This window comes from Cnephaeus nilssonii, assembly GCF_951640355.1.
Source record: "Cnephaeus nilssonii genome assembly, chromosome: 3".
Classification (NCBI taxonomy): domain Eukaryota; kingdom Metazoa; phylum Chordata; class Mammalia; order Chiroptera; family Vespertilionidae; genus Cnephaeus; species Cnephaeus nilssonii.
The window spans coordinates 17,788,743-17,810,742 of NC_137074.1; the positions used below are offsets into that span (position 1 = coordinate 17,788,743).

General features: G+C 36.8%; 1 protein-coding gene across 1 annotated transcript; it reads left to right on the top strand.

Moving 5' to 3' along the window:
- The first annotated feature begins 3,355 nt into the window (after window positions 1–3,355).
- Window positions 3,356–21,763, top strand: LOC307097349 (arylacetamide deacetylase-like). The gene is made up of 5 exons (XM_079767353.1): window positions 3,356–3,499; window positions 6,676–6,898; window positions 12,694–12,763; window positions 14,270–14,441; window positions 18,829–21,763. The coding sequence occupies exons 1-5, from the start codon at window positions 3,362–3,364 to the stop codon at window positions 19,423–19,425; spliced, it is 1,200 nt and encodes a 399-aa protein (XP_079623479.1). The 5' UTR covers window positions 3,356–3,361; the 3' UTR covers window positions 19,426–21,763.
- The last annotated feature ends 237 nt before the right edge of the window (window positions 21,764–22,000 follow it).

Here is a 22,000-nt window from a genome sequence, read left to right on the forward strand (position 1 = left end):
TTTTTCAAATTGTAAAATCAAATATGGTACATGGACCATGTGGAATACAAAATCCAAATAGTCCATGTATGGAAAATGGAAAATGTTCAAAGGGATATCCGAAAGAATTTCAAAATGTGACCATTGGAAATATTGATGGCTATCCCAAATACAAAAGAAGATCTGGTAGCACCATGTCTATTGGAAATAAAGTTGTCGATAACACTTGGATTGTCCCTTATAATCCATATTTGTGCCTTAAATATAACTGTCATATAAATGTTGAAGTCTGTGCATCGATTAAAAGTGTCAAATATCTATTTAAATACATCTATAAAGGGCACGATTGTGCAAATATTCAAATTTCTGAAAAAAATATTATCAATCATGATGAAGTATAGGACTTCATTGACTCCAGGTATGTGAGCGCTCCTGAGGCTGTTTGGAGACTTTTTGCAATGCGAATGCATGACCAATATCATGCAATCACAAGATTAGCTATTCATTTGCCAAATGATCAGAATTTGTATTTTCATGCCGATGATTTTGCTGAAGTTTTAGATAGGGCTAAAAGACATAACTCAACTTTGATGGCTTGGTTCTTATTGAATAGAGAAGACTCTGATGCAGGTAATTATTATTATTGGGAGATTCCACAGCATTATGTGTTTAATAATTCTTTGTGGACAAAACGCCGAAAGAGTGGGAATAAAGTATTAGGTAGACTGTTCACTGTGAGCTTTAGAGAACCAGAACGATATTACCTTAGACTTTTGCTTCTGCATGTAAAAGGTGCGATAAGTTTTGAGGATCTGCGAACTGTAGGAGGTGTAACTTACGATACATTTCATGAAGCTGCTAAACACCAAGGATTATTACTTGACGACACTATCGGGAAAGATACGATTGAAGATGCAATCGTCCTTAATATGCCCAAACAACTACGGCAACTTTTTGCATACATATGTGTGTTTGTATGTCCTTCTGCTGCAAACAAATTATGGGATGAGAATAAATCTCATTTTATTGAAGATTTCTGTTGGAAATTGCACCGAGGAGAAGGTACCTGTGTGAACTGTGAAATGCATGCCCTTAAAGAAATTCAAGAGGTATTCACATTGCATGGAATGAAATGTTCACATTTCAAACTTCCTGACTATCCTTTATTAATGAATGCAAATACATGTGATGAATCGTACGAACGACAACAGGCAGAAGTTTTGATAAATTCTCTGAATGATGAACAGTTGGCAGCCTTTCAGACTATAACTTCAGCCATCGAAGATCAAACTGTACATCCCAAATGCTTTTTCTTGGATGGTCCAGGTGGTAGTGGAAAAACATATCTGTATAAAGTTTTAATACATTATATTAGAGGTTGTGGTGGTACTGTTTTACCCACAGCATCTACAGGAATTGCTGCAAATTTACTTAATGGTGGAAGAACCTTTCATTCCCAATATAAATTACCAATTCCATTAAATGAAACTTCAATTTCTAGACTCGATATAAAGAGCGAAGTTGCTAAAACCATTAAAAAGGCCCAACTTCTTATTATTGATGAATGCACCATGGCATCCAGTCATGCTATAAACGCCATAGACAGATTACTAAGAGAAATTATGAATTTGAATGTTGCATTTGGTGGGAAAGTTCTCCTTCTTGGGGGAGATTTTCGACAATGTCTCAGTGTTGTGCCACATGCTATGCGATCGGCCATAGTACAAACGAGTTTAAAGTACTGTGATGTTTGGGGATGTTTCAGAAAGTTGTCTCTTACAACAAATATGAGATCAGAGGATTCTGCTTATACTGAATGGTTAGTAAAACTTGGAGATGGCAAACTTGATAGCAGTTTTCATTTAGGAATGGATATTATTGAAATTCCCCATGAAATGATTTGTAATGGATCTATTATTGAAGCCACCTTTGGAAATAGTATATCTATAGATAATATTAAAAATATATCTAAACGTGCGATTCTTTGTCCAAAAAATGAGCACGTTCAAAAATTAAATGAAGAAATTTTGGATATACTTGATGGAGATTTTCACACATATTTGAGTGATGATTCCATTGACTCAACAGATGATGCTGAAAAGGAAAATTTTCCCATTGAATTTCTAAATAGTATTACTCCTTCAGGAATGCCATACCATAAATTAAAATTGAAAGTGGGTGCAATCATCATGCTATTGAGAAATCTTAATAGTAAATGGGGTCTTTGTAATGGTACCAGATTTATTATCAAAAGATTACGACCTAACATTATTGAAGCTGAAGTATTGACAGGATCTGCAGAGGGAGAGGTTGTTCTGATTCCAAGAATTGATTTGTCCCCATCTGACACTGGCCTCCCATTTAAATTGATTCGACGACAGTTTCCTGTGATGCCAGCATTTGCAATGACTATTAATAAATCACAAGGACAAACTCTAGACAGAGTAGAAATATTCCTACCTGAACCCGTCTTCGGACATGGTCAGTTATATGTTGCTTTCTCTCGAGTTCGAAGAGCATGTGACGTTAAAGTTAAAGTTGTAAATACTTTATCTCAAGGGAAATTAGTCAAGCACTCTGAAAGTGTTTTCACACTTAATGTGGTATACAGGGAGATATTAGAATAAGTTTAATCACTTTATCAGTCATTATTTGCATCAATGTTGTTTTTATATTATGAGTTTGTTATTGTTATATCATTTTGTTATTATTTATTAATAAAATTATGTATTATTTTCATATACACTGTACTCATTTCCTTTTATCTCTCACACTTTTATTATAGAGAGAGGGCAAATAGCAATATTAAAATATTTCCTCTAATTAATTCCCTTTTAATGTGCACGAATTTCGTGTACCGGGCCACTAGTTTTAACATAATTAGTATTACTTATTGACATTTAAAATTGTAGCAAGACAATCAAATGTTATAATGCTATAAAATTTAAGTGAGCGTATTCATCTTGCTTTGTAAAAGCTCTCAATACTTTCTAAAGATTTGTGTTTTTTTTTCTCTCTGAGATGTGTTATTTGAATCATATAATGGGTTTGTTGAATTTTCCTCAGGCCTTTAAAAAGATAATCAAGTATTCTGCACCACATGATATGCAATAAACTGTTTGCTTGACTGCCTAGCCACCCAGTAAGAAGGTTGGACAAGATAAAACTTGCAAACGGTGAGTGCTGTATGTTTACAGTGATCTTTGTCCTCCTACTGTTTATTTCTGAACAGCCAATGAAACGACACAGGGAGCAGTGGAGTTTGTGTTCAGGAAGTTAAGTAACACATTATGATAGGTCCAAACCTGGTTATGAAAGTTCTGTCTCTGAATATTTCAAAGTGTATTTGCTGTGCTGGCAAGGAGAGCAGACGGGAAACAGCATGGGAAGAAAGACTGTTTTGCTCCTGTTGGTGGGCATTTTCACGGCATATTATGTTTATACACCTCTCCCAGATAACATTGAGGAGCCATGGAAACTAACTGGGTTTAACCTCATATTTAAAACTATATCAAATGTGGTAAGTATAGAATTTTATTGACTCAATATCTAACCGTTTAATCAGGAGAAAATACCTGTTGTATTACTTTTAACAACTTCTACTGTCTTGGACGTTTTGCTCTATAAGTTTGCTGATTTTAAAAATCTTTCTTATATTTTAACTATTCTTTAAGGCCGACCACTAGCAGAATGAAAATGAAGGAAGTGGTCAAGTAGTTTTGATTTTAAATATTAAAGGACAAAATGTGTCGGCTGAGAAAAACAAAAAGTCTTCTTGTGAGTTTCATGGCATGAACACAGTCAGAAGGAAGCATGTTAACGCATGAACTACAGAAATGGTAGGACTGAGCAATACTCTGGTTAGTCACAGAATGCTATGCAATCATCTTGTATTCGGACATGAAAATGAATTCTTACTGAGATATTTGGAAACAGGTCACTGGTAAAGGCCAGGGAGATGTGTGATGTCCAGTAGCTGGTGAACTGCTCAGGTGATCAGGCAACTGGCAGGCTAGCTGCCCACCATGGCTGGTCCTCAAAGACCTATGGTTCTTTCTGAGTGAAGTTAATTACCTAGAAATGAAACCATTCATTATCTTCTTTCATTATCTCCATAGCAATTTTCTTGTAGAAGAAAAAAAAAAGATAATTCAAGGACAATTAGCCTGACTAATAAAACTCTTGGCTTTTTATCTCATTCCTTGCACCCGCCCTTTTTGAGGTATTTTAACAATCTCTTTTGGCATATAATGTAGCTTTGAATCAGTGCAATATGTAACATAGGCACTATTTCTCAGTTTTGATCATCAGAAATTTAGCTGATAGATCTTTGTATGACTAAGGTATAAGAAATGATTTTGTCCATACACTGAGGCATAGAAATTCCAGAGTTGCTCAAAATTTTCACTCTTTATCATTCGATATTTCAAATTTATGTCAACAATTGCTTTTGGGTTTTAGAGTCAGTATTAAGAGAGCACGCTGGTCTGAGATATTAATCTACTGCTCTAATTCAGCAAACTTCACTAAAGGGAAGAGTCAAAGAAACTTTAATAACCTTAATTGCTCATTTCAGACTGCAGAGACACTGGGCGATAGTTTTAGCCTACACTGATGGCTTTCTAGTCTTCAGTTTTATGTTTATCATACTTCCTAGTAGAATCTAAAAACTTGTGCAATTATCCAGGGGTCCCAGATTGGAGAGGGTATAGGCTAGCCTGAGGGACAACCCCCCTCCATGCACGAAATTCATGCACCGGGCTTCTAGTGCAATTATAAAGTCACATTAAAAATTTCATACTTTGTACTTCCTTACACAATATTGCGATTTGTTTTCATAACTAAATTCCAGTCCTTAAATTGCATAATTTAGTAAATCTCTGTCATTTAAAAAATATTTGAAACAGTCTTATTCTTTCAGGATAAATGGCTTGAGTCCAGTGATAAATGTTTTGAAAGATGGTCTTGAATTATCTGTACTTAACTTACATTTAAAGCCAGAAGGTCAACTAAATTGGCATAAACTACTTTTGTGGTATACCTATTGATACCTCCTCTACATCATAGGTTGTAGAAACTTTAAATTTATTTCCTAAAATTAAGTAAATGCTATGACCTGCATCTCAACTTTCTGTGTTACCAATTAAAATCAGCCTAATATTTATGTGATTTCTTCAAAATCTCACTGTTAATTGGTTGGAGTGCTTGTGCAAAACTCACACTGGGCAACATGGGAAAACATAATGTAACACTGCAGAGATAAAGAGCACAGATGATGGTCCACTGGGGTAGGAGTCTCCACCCCTTCTGTCACTGCAGAGAGGAGCAGGTAGAAGACACCCCCATGCTGGGGCCTGGTCAGCATGTGGAGCTGTCTCTGTGTGTGTGGGGGGGGGGGGGGGGGAAGGGGAGGTACCCGCAATGTGGAAAAGGCCTAGAACAGACTTATAGCTGGAGTAGCCAGTCTCCTAAGGCTTGTCAGGCAGACTAAGCATTTGCATTTCACTCTCATCTGCATGAATTCTACTCCTCTGGTGGCAATTACAGCATGAGGACAGCCATTTCTTGAAGGTGTGTGCTTTTCTGTTTTCTGTGAGTCTAACTTCTACAGTCCCTTTGGGACAGCTGCCAGGCAACAGTAAGGAGATGTATTTGTTTGCACTTGAACATCAACTTGGGTGTAGCATTCGTGGGCTGGGAGATGCAGCTGGGTTGGGGAAACAATACCCTTCCACTGGACCCTGGCCCGTAGTCTGCATGTTTCAAAATTAGGAGTGAAATCATCATCTTTTTGATATTTGGAATCCCAGCGTGATAGGTCTTTCATGATTGGCTCACACTCACGTTCTGGGACCCCGTTTATTTCATGCATCCCGGTGTGGACCTGACCTTGTAGCTTTACTAAACTACCCGAATTTCTCTAATTGTAATAGTAGTGTCTCTGTTCCTCTGGCCTAGAAAGAGATTTTCTCCTTTGTTCAGCCAAATGTCCCTCTCTGTACTCATAGCAGAGTTCACATACTGTTTGAAACCTTCTCCCTCGGGTCTCTAGTGTCTTTTGCCAAAGTTCTTTGTACATGTCTCTGAGATGGGCAGCTATGTTGTTTCATAATTGCTTATGTATCCATTCCTCCCACTTGACTCTGAGCTTATTTAGAGTAGAGAGTGTACATTGTTTATCTGTGTACTCAAAGTAAGAAGCATCGATGTCATTTCAGCCTGGCTGGTGCGGCTCAGTGGTTGAGTGTCAACCTATGAACCAGGAGGTCACGGTTAAATTTCTGGTTAGAGCACATGCCCAGGTTACCAGCCTGATCGCCATTGTGGGGCATGCAGGAGGCAGGCGATCAATGATTCTCTCTCATCATTGATATTTCTATCTCTTTTCCTTCCTCTCTGAAATTAAATATATTTTTAAAATTCATTTCAAAGCTCATAATAACCTGAAGCCTAGATCCTTCCAAGTTGTAATATCTCAAGAATTCTTTAAATATCTTCTTTCTTTTTTTTTATTCTGAGGCAACTATTATGGTAAAGATTCTGAATCGCGAATATTTCTGTGTAATTCAGATTCAGCTGTGGTAATAGGACACAGGGGTCCTGGGAGCATATGTGCATACTTCTATGTTCATAATCAACACTGGCACTTGCTGTTTGTAACCTGCGATGGTATTTGTTTTCTTTCTTTCCTTTTAGGCCCTGGTTGGTGAACTCCTGGGAATCAACCATTTCATGAACACTGCAATGTTTCTCATGAGCCTTCAAGATGTTCCACCCACATCTGATGAAACTGTCACTGTGTTGGACACAACCTTCAGCAATGTTCCTGTCCGTGTATATATACCAAAGCGCAAGTCAGAGGCGCTAAGAAGGGGCTTATTTTACATTCATGGTGGTGGTTGGTGTTTGGGAAGTGCTGGTAGGTACCCCTTGTTGCACATTTTTCTTATCATATAGCATATATTTTATTAATTTGTTTTCTCTGACATATCTGGTAAACATTATCACAGATTACAGAATACCCCAGCTGTCTGAAATTTCTTTAGTTGGAATTATGTTAGTTTAAAAAATTATTTTGAATTTATTTCTCAAAGGAAATAAATATCAAAGTTGTAGCAAATCTCAGGTAAGAAGAAAAACTTTCATGAATGTAGAAATTTATTATTAAGATTGTTAATTGCAAATATGATGGAATGTTGTAATGAAGACCAAAATTAAATGAGTTGAAGAGTGGAGGAGAAGTGAGAAAATGAAGATGGTGACGCAGTCTTTTAATAAATTTAGGAAAGATGGGGTCTCAGATAGAAAAGAAGCACAGGGTTGAGTAAGTGTACTTTATTTTTATTTTATGTAAAATATATGTACAGCCCTGGCAAGTGTGGCTCAGTTGTTTGGAAGGTCTTCTCGTGCACTGAAAGTTTGCCTGTTCAATTCCCTGTCAGGTTTCATACCCAGGTTATGGCTTTTACCCCTGCTAGGAACCCATATGGAAGGCGAGGAATCATTGTTTCTCTCATATATTAATGTTTCTCCCTCTCTTCCCTTCACTCTCACTCTTTCTCTCTCTTTCTTCCTCTTCCCCTATCTCTAAAATCAGTAAAAAAAAATATGCTTGCTTGAGGCTTAACAAAAATTAAAATGCACATTTTAATTTATTTTATGTACTTCCTATATTTCTACAAATATATCTAAAATATATCATTTTATTAAATGCAATATAAATTTTATATCTTATATAAAAGTTATATCTACACTAATAAAAGAGAAACATGCAAATTGACCATCACTCTGCTACACCTACCAGCCAATCAAGAGCGAGTAAGCAAATTAGCCCAACAAAGATGGCGGCGGCCACGGAGCTGGAGCAAGCAAGAGGCTTGAGTTGCCCCCGGCGATAAAGAAAGCCAAGCTTCCCGACCGCCCTGGCCGGCCCTGGCCTCCACTCAAGGCTAGAAAGTTTTAATTATAGAAGATAAATAAATCCCAGATACCTGCTTCCAACTGGCCCTGGTCTCTGCTCAAGGAGGCACTGAAAAAAAGAAAAGAAAAGAAAAGAAAAAAAGGAGGAGCTGGGAGCCTGGATCACCAGGTGGCAAGGCCAGCCTTAAAACAGCCCTCAGCTCCTCACCCAGGCTGGCCACACTCCCATGTGGTGAAGGTCTCCGCTGGGGGGCTTGGCCAGCCTGCAAACAGCCATCAACCCCTCACCTAGTCTGGCCAGACACCCCAGTGGGGACCCCCATCCTGAAGGGGGTGTGGCCAGCCTGAAAACAGCCATCATCCCTCTCCCAGGCTGCCAAGGCACCCCAGTGGGGACTCCCATCCTGAAGGTGGTGTGGCCAGCCTGAAAACGGCCCTCAGTCCCTCACCCAGGCTGGCCACACCCCCATGGGGTGAGGGTCCCCACTGGGGGGCTTGGCCAGCCTGCAAACAGCCATCAGCCCCTCACCTAGTCTGGCCAGGCACCCCAGTGGGGACCCCCTTCCTGAAGGGGGTGTGGCCAGCCTGAAAACAGCCATCATCCCCTCACCCAGGCTGGCAGGCACCCCAGCAGGATGCCCCACCCTGAAGGGGGTGTGGCCAGCCTGAAAACGGCCGTGAGGATCCCCACAGGGGGGGGCTTGGCCAGCTTGAAAACAGCCATCAACCCCTCACCCAGGCTGGCCAGGCATCCCCAGCTTGTATCCCCACCCTGAAGGGGGTGTGGCCAGCCTGAAAACCACCACAGGTCCCTTGCCCAAGCCGACCCATGCCCCAAGGCACCCCCCACCCTGATCTGGGACACCCTTCAGGGCAAACCAGTTGGCCCCCACCCGTGCACCAGGCCTCTATCCTACCTAATAATAGACAAGTATGCAAATTGACCGCACCTTCTCTACGCCCAAGCCACGCCCACCAACCAAGCCACGCCCACCAGCCAATCAGGACGAGTATGCAAATTACCCCAACAAAGATGGCGGATAATTTGCATATCAAGACAGAGTAGAAAGAAGCCAAGAGCTGCAGAAGGGAGCAAAGCTGCGGAGAAGCAAGCAAGCCAGGGGGCGGAGAAGGGAGGAGCGGAGGTGGGGCCAGGGGAGAAGGGAAAAGCAGGCGGGCTGGTGGAGAAGGCGGGCCGGGGGAGAAGGGAAAAGCAGGCGGGCTGGCGGAGAAGGCGGGCCGGGAAGGGAGGAGAGCAGGCAGGGCGGGGTAGAATGCAGCAGGAAACCCTATTGCAGGATTTTTCCTGCAACGGGAACGCTAGTCTATAATAATAAAAGTGTAATATGCTAATTAGATGGGGAGACCTTCCAGGAGACCTTCCAGATGTTCTTCTGGACAAAGCCATGGTGGCGAGACCAAGGTAGAGGCAGTTAGAGGCCAAGAGGGGAGGGCAGTTGTAATCAGGCCAGGATGGGACGGCAATTGTGGGTGATCAGGCTGGTGGGGAGCGGAGCTGTTGGGGGTAAGCAGGCCACCAGTGGGGATCAGTTGGAGGTGGTCAGAACAGTGGTGGGGGCAATTTGGAATGAGCAGGCCAACAGGAGGGCAGTTGGGGGCAAGCAGGCCAGTGGGGAAGGAAGGTGGGGGCGAGCAGGCCAGCGGGGGGCGGGGCAGTTGTAGGTGAGCAGGTTGGCAGGGGAAGCAATTGGGGGCAAGCACACTGACACGGGAGGTAGTTGGAGATGATCAGGCTACGGGGGGGAGCAATTAGTGGCAAGCAGGCCAGCGACAGGGTGCAGTTGGGGGCAAGCAGGCCAGCAGGCAGAGTGATTAGGGGCAATCAGGCAGGCAGGCAGGCAGGTAAGGGGTTAGGAGCCAGCAGTCCCAGATTGTGAGAGGGATGTCCAACTGTTGGTTTAGGCCCGATCCCTGTAAACCGGCAGTAGGACATCCTTCGAGGGGTCCCAGATTGGAGAGGGTGCAGGCCAGGCTGAGGGACACCCCTGCCCCGTGCATGAATTTTGTGCACTGAGTCTCTAGTCTGATATATTTATGTTTAAATACATATTGTATTTATATATGGAAGGTCTATGAACATGTTTATAAGCTGAAGGTAAAATAGCAATAAATAGCCCTAACTAGTTTGGCTCAGTTGATAGAGCAAGGGCCCAAGACTGAAGGGTCCCCATCTTGATTTTTGTCAAGGGACTGTACCTTGGTTACAGGCTCGATCCCCAGTAGGGGGCAGGCAGGAGGCAGCTGATCAATGTTCCTAACTCTCTATTCCTCCCCCTTCCTCTCTGTAAAAATCAATAAAAATATATTTTCAGAAAAAAAAAAAGAGAAAGATAGCACTAAATAGAAGTGTGTTGAAATGTGGGAGGAGGCACAGGAAGACAGGATGAAGTTTGCCTGACCTACAGGATGTTGGAGGGAACTGGACTCCTTACAAAGGCGAGTATTGATATCACACACGGGGAGGAACATAACTATCTCTGTTATGTTTTCTCTCTCTGTTTTCAGGAGGAAAAAAAAAAACACAGGTATTGATGAGTATTGATGTCGATTAGAAATGTAAATTGGAGCAGTAAAGGGTATGATCCTAACATTTTCTATAAATTCAGGCAGTGAAGTCATCATATAATATCTCCTATGTCATAGAGTTATTTTGAAAATCAAGTAATAGTAAAGTGATGTTTTTAAGACTAAATTTGAAAAAAAACAACAACAAAAAAAACCAACCTGATTCTGCCACTATGCCATGCCTGTTAGTTTCTATGAGTTCCTGCTGACAAAAGCAGTCCCTTAAAAATCTTTCCATCAGTGTTTCCCTAAAGAGTTGGGAGCATGCTGCCCTAGCTGGTTTTGCTCAGTGGATAGAGCATAGGCCTGCGGACCAAATTAGCCTGGGTTTGATTCCTGTCAAGGGCCTGTACCTCGGATACAGGCTCCTCCCAGCCTGGGGCCCGGTGGGGGTGCATGCAGGAGGCAACCAATTGTTGTGTTCTCTCACATCAATGTTTCTCTCTGTTTTTCCCCCTCTTTTCTATTCTCCCTAAAAATCAATGGGAAAATATCCTCGGGTGAGGGTTAATAACAACAAAAAAGAGTAGGAGCATGCTTACAAGAGGAAAAAAAAACACAAAAAACTAAATAAGAATAAGCTCTGAAGCAAAATAGTATTTGCCTGATGCTTTCTCTTTCAATATTAAAGAAAACTCTAAAAAATATGTGTCCTAATCCAAAATACAAGAATGACTTTGTCTAGTAAATGTTAAATAAAAGTTCAAAATTTAGTGTGTATTTTACATTTTAAGAATATTCAGCATCTGCCCTGACTGGTTTGGCTCAGTGGCTAGAGCGTCGGCCTGGAGACTGAAAGGTCCCAGGTTTGGTTCTGGTCAAGGGCATGTACCTTGGTTGCAGATACATCCCCAGTTGGGGGTGTGCAGGAGGCAGCTGATCAATGTTCCTCTTTCATCGATGTTTCTAACTCTTTATCCCTCTCCCTTCCTCTCTGTAAAAAAATCAATAAAAATATATCTTAAACAAAAAAGAATATTAAGCACCCAACTTTGGCAACATCATCAGAGAATATCTACTCCTCTTTTTATGGTCCACAGGATGTACCTTTTGTGACAACTTTATATGCTGATATTCCCCTCAGTACTTCATGATCTCTTCCTTCTCTTGTTACTGGCAAATCGTATTTTATTTTCTTAAATGTTTCTTATGTGCCAAAGGAAGCACTTTTCCAAGCACAATAGCAAACATGTGTGACCCCTCCCCAACCAATCTGTATACATGGCCAAAATAACTCCAGAAAACACGTATCTTCTCATCTGCCTACGAAATATGAATGCCAAAATCAGGTCTCAGCTCTCCCTATTTCCTTTTACGCTTCTTTAACATGCTCTTGCAGTTATTATGAAATCTAATACTATTCCACAGAGCACTCTCTCTACCCCTCCATTAAAGCCACTATTATATTGATTTTAGTATATATGCTTGACCTTCCCAGTTCCTGTCTCCAGTAGGCTTGTTACAGAGATTCGGAACAATCAAACAATGCAGGAGCAGAGCTTGGAGATCCACTTTATTCACCACGGGGGGCTTAGAGAAAATGAATTCAAATTCTAAGCAAGGCTACAAGCAGAACTTCCCTTTTTATTAAGGAGCCAGCCCTATGTGCACTTAGTGGTTATCTCACTGCTGGCCTTGAAAACAACACAGTTCTATCCAATTAAAAAATTCACCTGGCATGGCATTGAAATTATGGGCATATCTAGTGTCTGGCCTACAAGGTCAGGCAGCTAAGTTTATCTTCCTCATTATTCAAGCAGGCTAAAGCTGGCTAGAAAGTAAAGTTATTTTTTTAGAATAAGAATCTGTCCAAAATAACAGCAGAGAATTCCAAACAGTAGTTTTACAAAATAAGGGTTTTCCTTCTCAGGCTGTGACCTCCTGAAAGTCAGGGAGGTATATTTATGTTTATTCTTTCAACACCTAACACCTGCTGATTGAAGAGAGCACAGATTAATCTTGAAAAGAGGGAAATTGCTTAAATTATACAGTGTAAAATATGTGGAAGAACAAGAAACCTGACAAAGTGCATGCAATAGGATCACTGGGCAAGAGAATTCATGTTCTGTAGCTGTGATGAAATATTAGAAATATTTTTCCAAAACATTTTCATGAAGAATGAGATGTCATAGTAGGCTTTTTGCTGGGGAAAAAAATTGTCCATCAATTTATTTGTCAGTCTCTGATTTTCTTTTTCTTTTATTTCAGCTCATTATTCTTATGATATACTGTCAAGACTAACAGCTAATAGACTTGATGCTGTTGTCATTTCAACCAAGTAAGAGCACTGTTGGTTGGCTTGGGTTTGGGCCAGGTGCCTTATATAGTGAGATGTTTTCAGGTGTTCTGATGATTCCATGGTTATGCTAGGTGTGTTTCTAATGGAAATCAGATGGTGAGAATAAAGTGAGCTTGGGCATGACCAGAAAAAGAGACAGAGAGAAAAGATTTGTACAGTTGGGTCAAGTGGGGATCAAAAACAGGATGTCAAGAAATTGTTAGAGCCCTAACCGGTTTGGCTCAGGGGATAGAGCGTCGGCCTGGGGACTCAAGGGTCCCAGGTTTGATTCCAGTCAAGGGCAAGTACCTTGGTTGTGGGCACATCCCCAGTCAGAGGTGTGCAGGAGGCAGCTGGTTGATGTTTCTCTCTCATCAATGTTTCTAACTCTCTATCTCCTCTCTGTAAAAAATCAGTAAAATATATTTTTTAAAAAGAAATTCTTAGAATAAAGTTACAATATTAAATTTTATTGAGAAATGAACTTCGTTGGATTTCCCACCTACTCTTAGTTAGCAGAGTGAATAAGGATGGCTTCAGAGAATCAGGTTCAATATTTGGTTCTAGAATTTATTGAGTGACTGTGACAGTTAAATCTCATTTTAACTCCATTTTCTCATATGTAAACTGGGAATCATTTAATATTTCCTATGTCAGAGTTATTTTGAAAATCAAATAATAAAGTATGTTTAAAGCAATTAGTACAGTATATATATTTTTAAATATATTTTATTGATTTTTTACAGAGAGGAAGGGAGAGGGATAGAGAGTTAGAAACATCGATGACAGAGAAACATCAACCAGCTGTGTCCTGCACACTCCCTACAGGGAATGTGCCCGCAACGAAGATACACGCCCTTGACTGGAATCAAACCTGGGACCCTTGAGTTCGCAGGCTGACGCTCTATCCACTGAGCCAAACCTGTTAGGGCAGTATAGTATAATTTATGGTATAATCCTTCATCAAAAGCAAGTAGTAACTAAATAACATGGGAATACAGGCACAGACTATTCTAAAAAGCATTCTAGATCAATAATCAATAATAGAAAATGAAAAAAAATAGTAATGACTGCATGGCGACTTGATCATGAGATTAAGTTGGCATAACATAATTTCTAAGAATTGCTTAATATCTATTGGTTAGTAATAAAGAATAATGATTACAAAGAAAATAACGTTCTAGGAGTTTAGTTAGTTATCATCTGGGATATTTTATTTTTCCTAAACCCAATCCAAGTTTTGCATTCAGGCCTTTACTCATGCAAAAATGACATTTGTGAAAATTTTCATATCCAGCATTATCATTAGGATTAAGTCTGGCTTTGGATTCATTGTAATTCAAAGTATATTTGTTAAAGAAAAATTTTACTTTTTATTTTAAGGCAATAGCATGCACACAAATGGGTATGCACTCAAACACAAACACACACACACACACACACACACACACACATGCATTTTTATTATAAATATTGACTTAAAGGTCATTGTTTTTCTACCCACAGCTATAGACTAGCACCTAAATACCACTTTCCAAATCAATTTGAAGATGTGTATAATGCATTAAAGTGGTTCTTACGCCAAGATATTCTTAAAGGCTATGGTGTAGATCCCAAAAGAATTGGTATTTCTGGAGACAGTGCTGGAGGAAATTTAGCTGCAGCAGTGACTCAACAGGTATGTTGCTTAGATTTGTTTCATTTTTAAAAATAGACTACACTTAAATTTATTTATTTCAAACATTAAAATATTAATGCAAATATGTTATATTAATACATTAGAGATACATAGAAATCATATCAGAGAACATTAATATATCTAGTGCCTCTATGCCTACCTCCTGCCATATTTATAAAAATAAGGTTATAAAATCCTCTTTCAAGATCATTGGTTTAAACCTAATTGGTATTGTCAGGTAAGTACCACAGTGTATGTTATATTACTGGATTGCATTTGTGAAATCAATCATTGATACCAATCACCATGACCAGAGCATCAGATTATTTCAGTATTCTTTAGTGGAGTATGCTAAAACATGCATGAAAACTGTTATCAGAATAATAAAGTTGCCTATGGATGAAAAAGTTAGCAGGTTAATAAATACTCTTCATTTGCAGAAGGAACTATACTTTTCATACATCAATTAATACACTATTTCTATGACATTTAGCTAAAACTGGATACCTATTAACTATAGATTTAATATGGTAATAATTAATTATAATTAGTCTAATAGATTATGAGTAAAATTGCTTTGGATACAGGTTTAATTATCCTAAGAAATTAACTTGGCACTGATGGCTTGGAAGCAATGTTCCTGTAGAGAAAAAAAATTCTAATGTATTTACAAATAAATGTTTATAATTTAATTCTAAACATAGATATTTCACATAAATGTATTGTGCTATAAAACAAACCTTGCTATTATTTTTATTGTTTATTTTAATACACATTTTAAAGTATATAAATTTTGGCTACTTGTAGTTTAGAATAATCATCTTGTCTTCAACAAGAAAAAAGATACCAAAAATTATGTACACACAGCCTACACAGGGGTGCTCCTAGAGTGCCCAGCTCAGATGACTTGGGAGGCTGAGCCACTGGACCCTACAGGACATCTACTACACAAGGCCACTCTACCAATTCCAGGAGACATAGCAGCTCTACCTAATACATAGAAACATAGGGAAGCAGCAAGAATGGGGAGACAAAGAAACATCACAAATGAAAGAACAGAAGAAATATCCAGAAAAGGAACTAAATTAAATGGAAGCAAACAAACTATAAGATAGAGAGTTTGAAACAATAGTTATATGGATTCTCAAGGATCTTAATAAAAGCTTCAAGGGACTTAGTGGGAATTTCAAGGATCTTAGTGAGAATTTCAAAGACATGAAAAAGAACCAGTCAAAAATGAAGCATTCGGTAACTGAAATAAAGAATAATTTACATGGATTCGACAGTAGAGTAGAGGATTCCAAGAATCAAATCAATGATTTGGAATATGAGGAAGCAAAAAACACCCAACCAGAAGAGAAAAAAGAATCCAAAAATAAGAAGTTAGTGTAAGGAGCCTCTAGGACAACTTCACGCATTCCAACATTTGCATTATGGGGGTTCCAGAAGGAGAAGAGAGAGAGCAAGGTATTGAAAACCTATTTGAAGAAATAATGACAGAAATCTTCCCCTACCCGGTGAAAGAAATAGACTTATAAGTCCAGGAAGACCAAACAAGATGAACCTAAAGAGGCCCACACCAAGACACATTATAACTAAAATGCCAAGGGCTAAAGACAAAGAGATAATCTCAAAAGCAGCAAGAGAAAAACAGTTAGTTACCTACAAGGGAGTACCCATATGACTGTCAGCTGATTACTCAACAGAAACTTTTCAGGCCAGAAGGAAGGGGCAAGAAATATTCAATGTGGGGAATAGCAAGGACCTGCAACCAAGATTACTCTACCCAGTAAAGCTATCATTTAGAATTGAAGGTCAGATAAAGAGCTTCACAGATAAGAAAAAGCTAAAGGAGCTCATCAACACCAAACAAGGATTACATGAAATGAAATGTTGAATGGTATTCTTAAAGAACAAAGAAGGAGAAGAAAAAGGAAGAAGAAGAAGAAGAAGAAGAAGAAGAAGAAGAAGAAGAAGAAGAAGAAGAAGAAGAAGAAGAAGAAGAAGAAAAATTATTACATATCTATCAACAATTGCATCTAAAAATCAAAATAAACAAGGAATCTAATGAACAAAATAAACTGATGAATAAAATAGGATCAGAGATATGGAAACAAGGAACAGACTAATGAGCCTCAGAGGGAAAGGGGTTGGGGGAGGTAGGGCAGGAAGAGATTAACCAAAAAATTCATATACATATAATGAAATTCCTAAGGACACAGACAATAGAGTGGTGAAGGCCTGGGGCAAGGCAGGAACCAGGTGGATGGGGGAAATGGGGGTAACAAAGGAAAACATTTGGAATACTCTCAACAATAATGATTTTAATAAAAAGAACAAAGGATAAAAAATAACATTCAGATAAGCTAAAACTAAGAGAACTTGCTATTAATGGAACACTCTAAGACTACTTTAAGTAAAGTGTTTCAGATGAATTGAAAATGCAGATGAAATTTTAACATGCATGAAGAAGCAAAGAGCAAGACTGTGGTAAGATGTGAATAAATCTTAATAAACTTGAATATTTTAAAATAATTAGATATATAGAATTAGAATATGACAAAAAAAACCTCTAAGTTAAGGAGAGGATAGATTTTAAATCTTATAAGGTATGTTTTTATCATCTAAGAAGAAAAAAAGACTTAGAATTGGCTTTTGATAAGATCATTAGTCTTTGAGAAGTTAAGAAAACATATTTTAATGTTTAGGGAAATCAATTAAATAATAAAAACAGGGTATAATATAAACAGCTACAGGAAAAAAATAGAATAATTGAAAGATCAACCAACCTGAAAGAATGCAAAAAATGGAGAAAAAAGAAAAAGAAGATGCACAAAATAAAGTGGTAGGCATAACTAATGATTTTAGTAATTATAACCATTTATGTTTTTAATGATCTTGCTGCAGTACTAAGATTATCAGATTAAAAATAAGTAAGCAGAAAATTTGAAAGCAAATGGATGAAAAATTATACACTGTAATAATATTTAAAAAAATTGCTAGATAAATAAGATCACATCATTACAGAAAATGTTTCAATGGCCAAGGAAATAAAACTAAATCTGCATGGTTTTAATAACATGGCATTAAATACATAAAAGAATGACAGGAGAAAACACAAGTTTATGACCACAGCAAGAGGTTTAATAATACTACTTTTAGCAATGAAGAGAACAATGGGCAAAAATAATAAGTGTTTAGAGGAGTGTAATAATAATCAATATATTTCATTCAGTGGAATAGGCAAATAAGCAAGTACCTGTGATCATTTTTAAAAATCAACCAAGTTCTGGGCCATAAAAAAGCCAGTCTCAAAAAAAAAAAAATCACAAAATTTAAATTGTGCAACATTTGGACTTTTACTACAATGAAATAATGTGGGAAATCAATAAGAAAAAGACAAATAAAATTTTCTTCTATGGAAATTTTAAAAAATAGACTAAAAACCTATGGATCAGTATTTAAAAGAATGCATCTTTTTATATGTTCCCTACATTTAGAACTATATTTATAGAAAATTGTACTTTTTCAAAAGCATATGTTAGAAAATAAGGAAGGCTGAAAGAAGCATCTGACTTAAGAAATAAAGTCAATAAAATGAAGATAATGACAAGAAAAGAAATTATGATATTCAAACAAGATCAGAGTAAATATAACAAAAAACAAAATGTTAATTCATTGAAAGGACTAATAGAGTTTTAATTCTCTGAAAAGACAAATGAGGAAAAACAAAAGTTAGGTACAAATGTCAGGATTGAGAAAGGGATAACTCTTCAGACCCTTTGACATAAAAAAGAAATAGTTTTTGATGAGTTAAGCATGCACATTGCAATTCTTGAAAGCAATATTTGAACAACTTTAAAATTAAAACATCTAATAATATTTTAATTGAATTAAAAAATAAGAAAAATGTATCATGCAAAACAGACACAATAAGAAATGAAAACCTGTCATTTTATAATCACAAAATAAATTACATAAATAATTAAAAAAATAGTTCCAGTAAGAAACTTCATTGGCAATTTGCTTCAAACACTTAAAAAGAAATAAATCCAAAATAAACATAAAATATGCCAGAGAATGGGGAAAATATGTACACTCTTCAGTTTTTTTCAGAGAAACATGATATTTATGACTGACTAATCACATATTAGTCTTTTTCCCTACCCATGAGGAAAATAGTTTTGTTTATATTTATAGTATTTAAGTGTAGATACTGAATATTAGGTATAATATTAAAAATTTGGCAATTTCTTTGAGATATATTTCCTATTATTTCTGACTATCTTTTTGAAATTTTGAATGTATCATAGCTTCATAAATAAAAATATACGTGTAATATTAGTGAAAATTATTATTTCAACAACTTACTTTAAATAATTTTCAGCTCATAGATGATCCAGATGTCAAGATCAAACTCAAGATCCAGTCTTTAATTTATCCTGCCCTTCAGACTCTGGATATGGATTTACCATCTTTACGGGAAAACTCACATTTTCCAGTTCTGCCCAAATCACTTATGGTCAGGTTTTGGAGTGAATACTTTACCACAGACAGATCACTTGAAAAAGCCATGTTCGACAATCAACATGTACCAGTGGAATCAAGCTACCTCTTCAAGTATGTTAATTGGAGTTCTTTGCTCCCAGAGAATTTTAAGAAGGGGCATTTTTATAGCAGTCCAACTCATGGTCCTTCTGAGCTAGCTAGAAAGTATTCAGGGTTTCTAGATGTGAGGGCAGCCCCCTTGTTAGCTGATGACAAAAAGTTGCGTAGCTTACCCTTGACCTATGTAATCACCTGTCAATATGATGTTTTAAGAGATGAGGGAATCATGTATGTCACCCGACTTCGGAATGCTGGAGTTAGGGTGACCCATAACCACGTTGAGGATGGATTCCATGGAATAATTTCCATTCCTGAATTTAAAATTGTACATAGAGTACAAAATCAGTATCTGAGTTGGCTAAGTGAAAATCTATAGTAAATATCTTAGCAGTGGTTTATAAAAATATGTAAGCATCAAATATAAAACATTAGTGAGAATCAAAAGGTTATGTTTAAATTTCTCTTTATCATCCGTGACCTCTCTAAGGTCCTCTGAACCATTGTGATTTTTTGTTGTTGTTGTTTTGGGATTTTTTTATTGTTTGCTTTTTTACTGAATGTATTCTCTATTTCTTATTCTAAGTGTTGTTTACTCACTTTTGTTATTTTAGAAAATGTCTACATTCTTAAATATTTTTTCTTGCTACTCAAGTGCCTAAGAGATTGCTGGTATTAATTTTGGTATCCTAGAGCAGAAATAGGCTTGGTCACATTAAGAAGTGGATTTTATAGTAATAGATGGCATTATATTGAAGCAAATACTTAGAAAAACAGTTGGAACAGAAGTCATATTAGTTAGTGCCTACAAGGTTGTTTCAAGGCACTAAATCTATTTTGGTAGAAGCTCTGGTATTTTACAAGCCAGATGTGTTTGTTTAAACCTTTTTTCTCAACAATAATACTATTACACAATAAAAAAACTAAGGCTGTAAATTACAGCATAAAAATGAGTAATGTCTGTTTGTTTTAAAGAAAATGCCACGTTTATTACAAAATATGTATGGAAATAAAATTGATATAAAAAATATTATTTTGTTTTGAGGAAACAAATTTGGAGGATTTATAGATTGCAAAGCAATATAAAGCTACCAGTCAAGATAGCATGGCATTTCAATACAGATAAGCAAATAGATAATACAATAGAATCCAGAAACCAATTCATATATTTAGAGTCAATTGTTGAGATAAGGTTGCCAATCTAATTCCATTCCAAAAATATTATATATATTTTAAATGGTGATTAAACATTTGAATATTCATATAAAATACCCTTAACCCTGACCTCGACTTACTTCACATTATAGAAAAAAATTAACTCAGAATAACTCATTGATCTAAATATAAAAACCTAAATTTTAAAACTTCTATAAGTTTTATTTTTTTAGATAGGACTACATTTTACTTGAACTGTTGCATCATATAAGCTATCATTGTATTGAAGTGTCAGCTGTGTGGGCTATTTCCAGTATTATACAAAAACCACAATCTAGGCACTGTCAACAGGCTGACTTAGTACAAATGATTTCTTGAATGTAGCATTGTAATGTGTATTTGAATATTTCATGAAGAAAGCAGGAGATTTGTGGTATTTTTGTAAATCTTAATTGGAAATTACATTGAAATATTTATTTATTTTATTTACAATTTAATCATCCTTCTGGTTTGAAAAAATAAGTTGGACACATTTTAATGGATAAATTAAATGTATAAGACGAATGCAGTCAAGCAGAGATGCATAAGCTAGTGCAGATCCTGAAATAGCTACAAAAAGACAAGACTGGAAGAAAGTGTATTAAAAACTTTATAGCAAGTGGCAGCTGAGATTTTCCGTAGCAGAGAAAAACAATAGGTTACTTGTCTGTTGTATAAAACAAATTGTGAAAATAATAAAGTGGATAATATGAATAGACATAGTAGTTTATGCATAATTTGTAAATTATTTTTAATGTGATCTGAGTTTATAACTTTGGCCAACTATAGTTTATATTCTGACACAAAAAAGAAAATCATTTTTAGATGGAGAGGTGGTAATAGATAGTGATAAAACTACATATACATATACATATACATATACATATACATATACATATACATATAAATGTAGTTTTACATATGGCATATATATTATTATAATTATGGTGTTTGTTAGAAAATTATGAAATAAAGGCTAAAATAATTGTTCAGAAAAGTGAACTATTTTAAATTAAGACACCAAACAATTATATGTAGGATGCAAAATATTTATAATAGTACCAAAGATCAGTTAATTAAAAATTTGGAAAAGTACAAACCCTTTTAGTTTTAGATAAGTTGTATGATATGAGACACTACCCAATTAATACTCTGGGTATTTTTTTTCTCCAAAATACTCCAAATTCATGCACACACACACACACACACACAAATATGTCTACTTGTAACCAAACATACTGAACTCATGACATGGATATGTTTGAATATTCTGTATCCATCAAAAAATAATTTTAACTAGTCATGAAAAAGATTATCATCACAGAAAGTGCTCTAGCTAGGTGTGTTAGGCAAGATTCAAGACTTAATGGAATTTTAAAACAAGAGACCATGTTTCCCTACTGCTTCACTTCCCTGTGTGGTATCTACTGAAAGGGTTTGGCTCAGCTTTCTGAAAATAACTCTGAAAAGTACCATGGATACTCTTTTCTAAATTTTTAGTATATATGTGGAAATGTTATGAATCATTGCCAATTTATGAATCTATTGAAATAAATAAAATATAATGATTTTAATCCTCTTGTGGTCTTTAAAAATGCTTGTTGTTGAGTCATTACAGAGTTTTACAAAGATTTATTATACTATTCACTTCAAGGTTTTCTTGAAACAAAAGGAATGTTTGCCAAATGTACAATTGTATTGTATAAAAAATGGCAGGGTGACTTATTTCCCATATGAATAAGCTAACTCTGAAGCTCTAA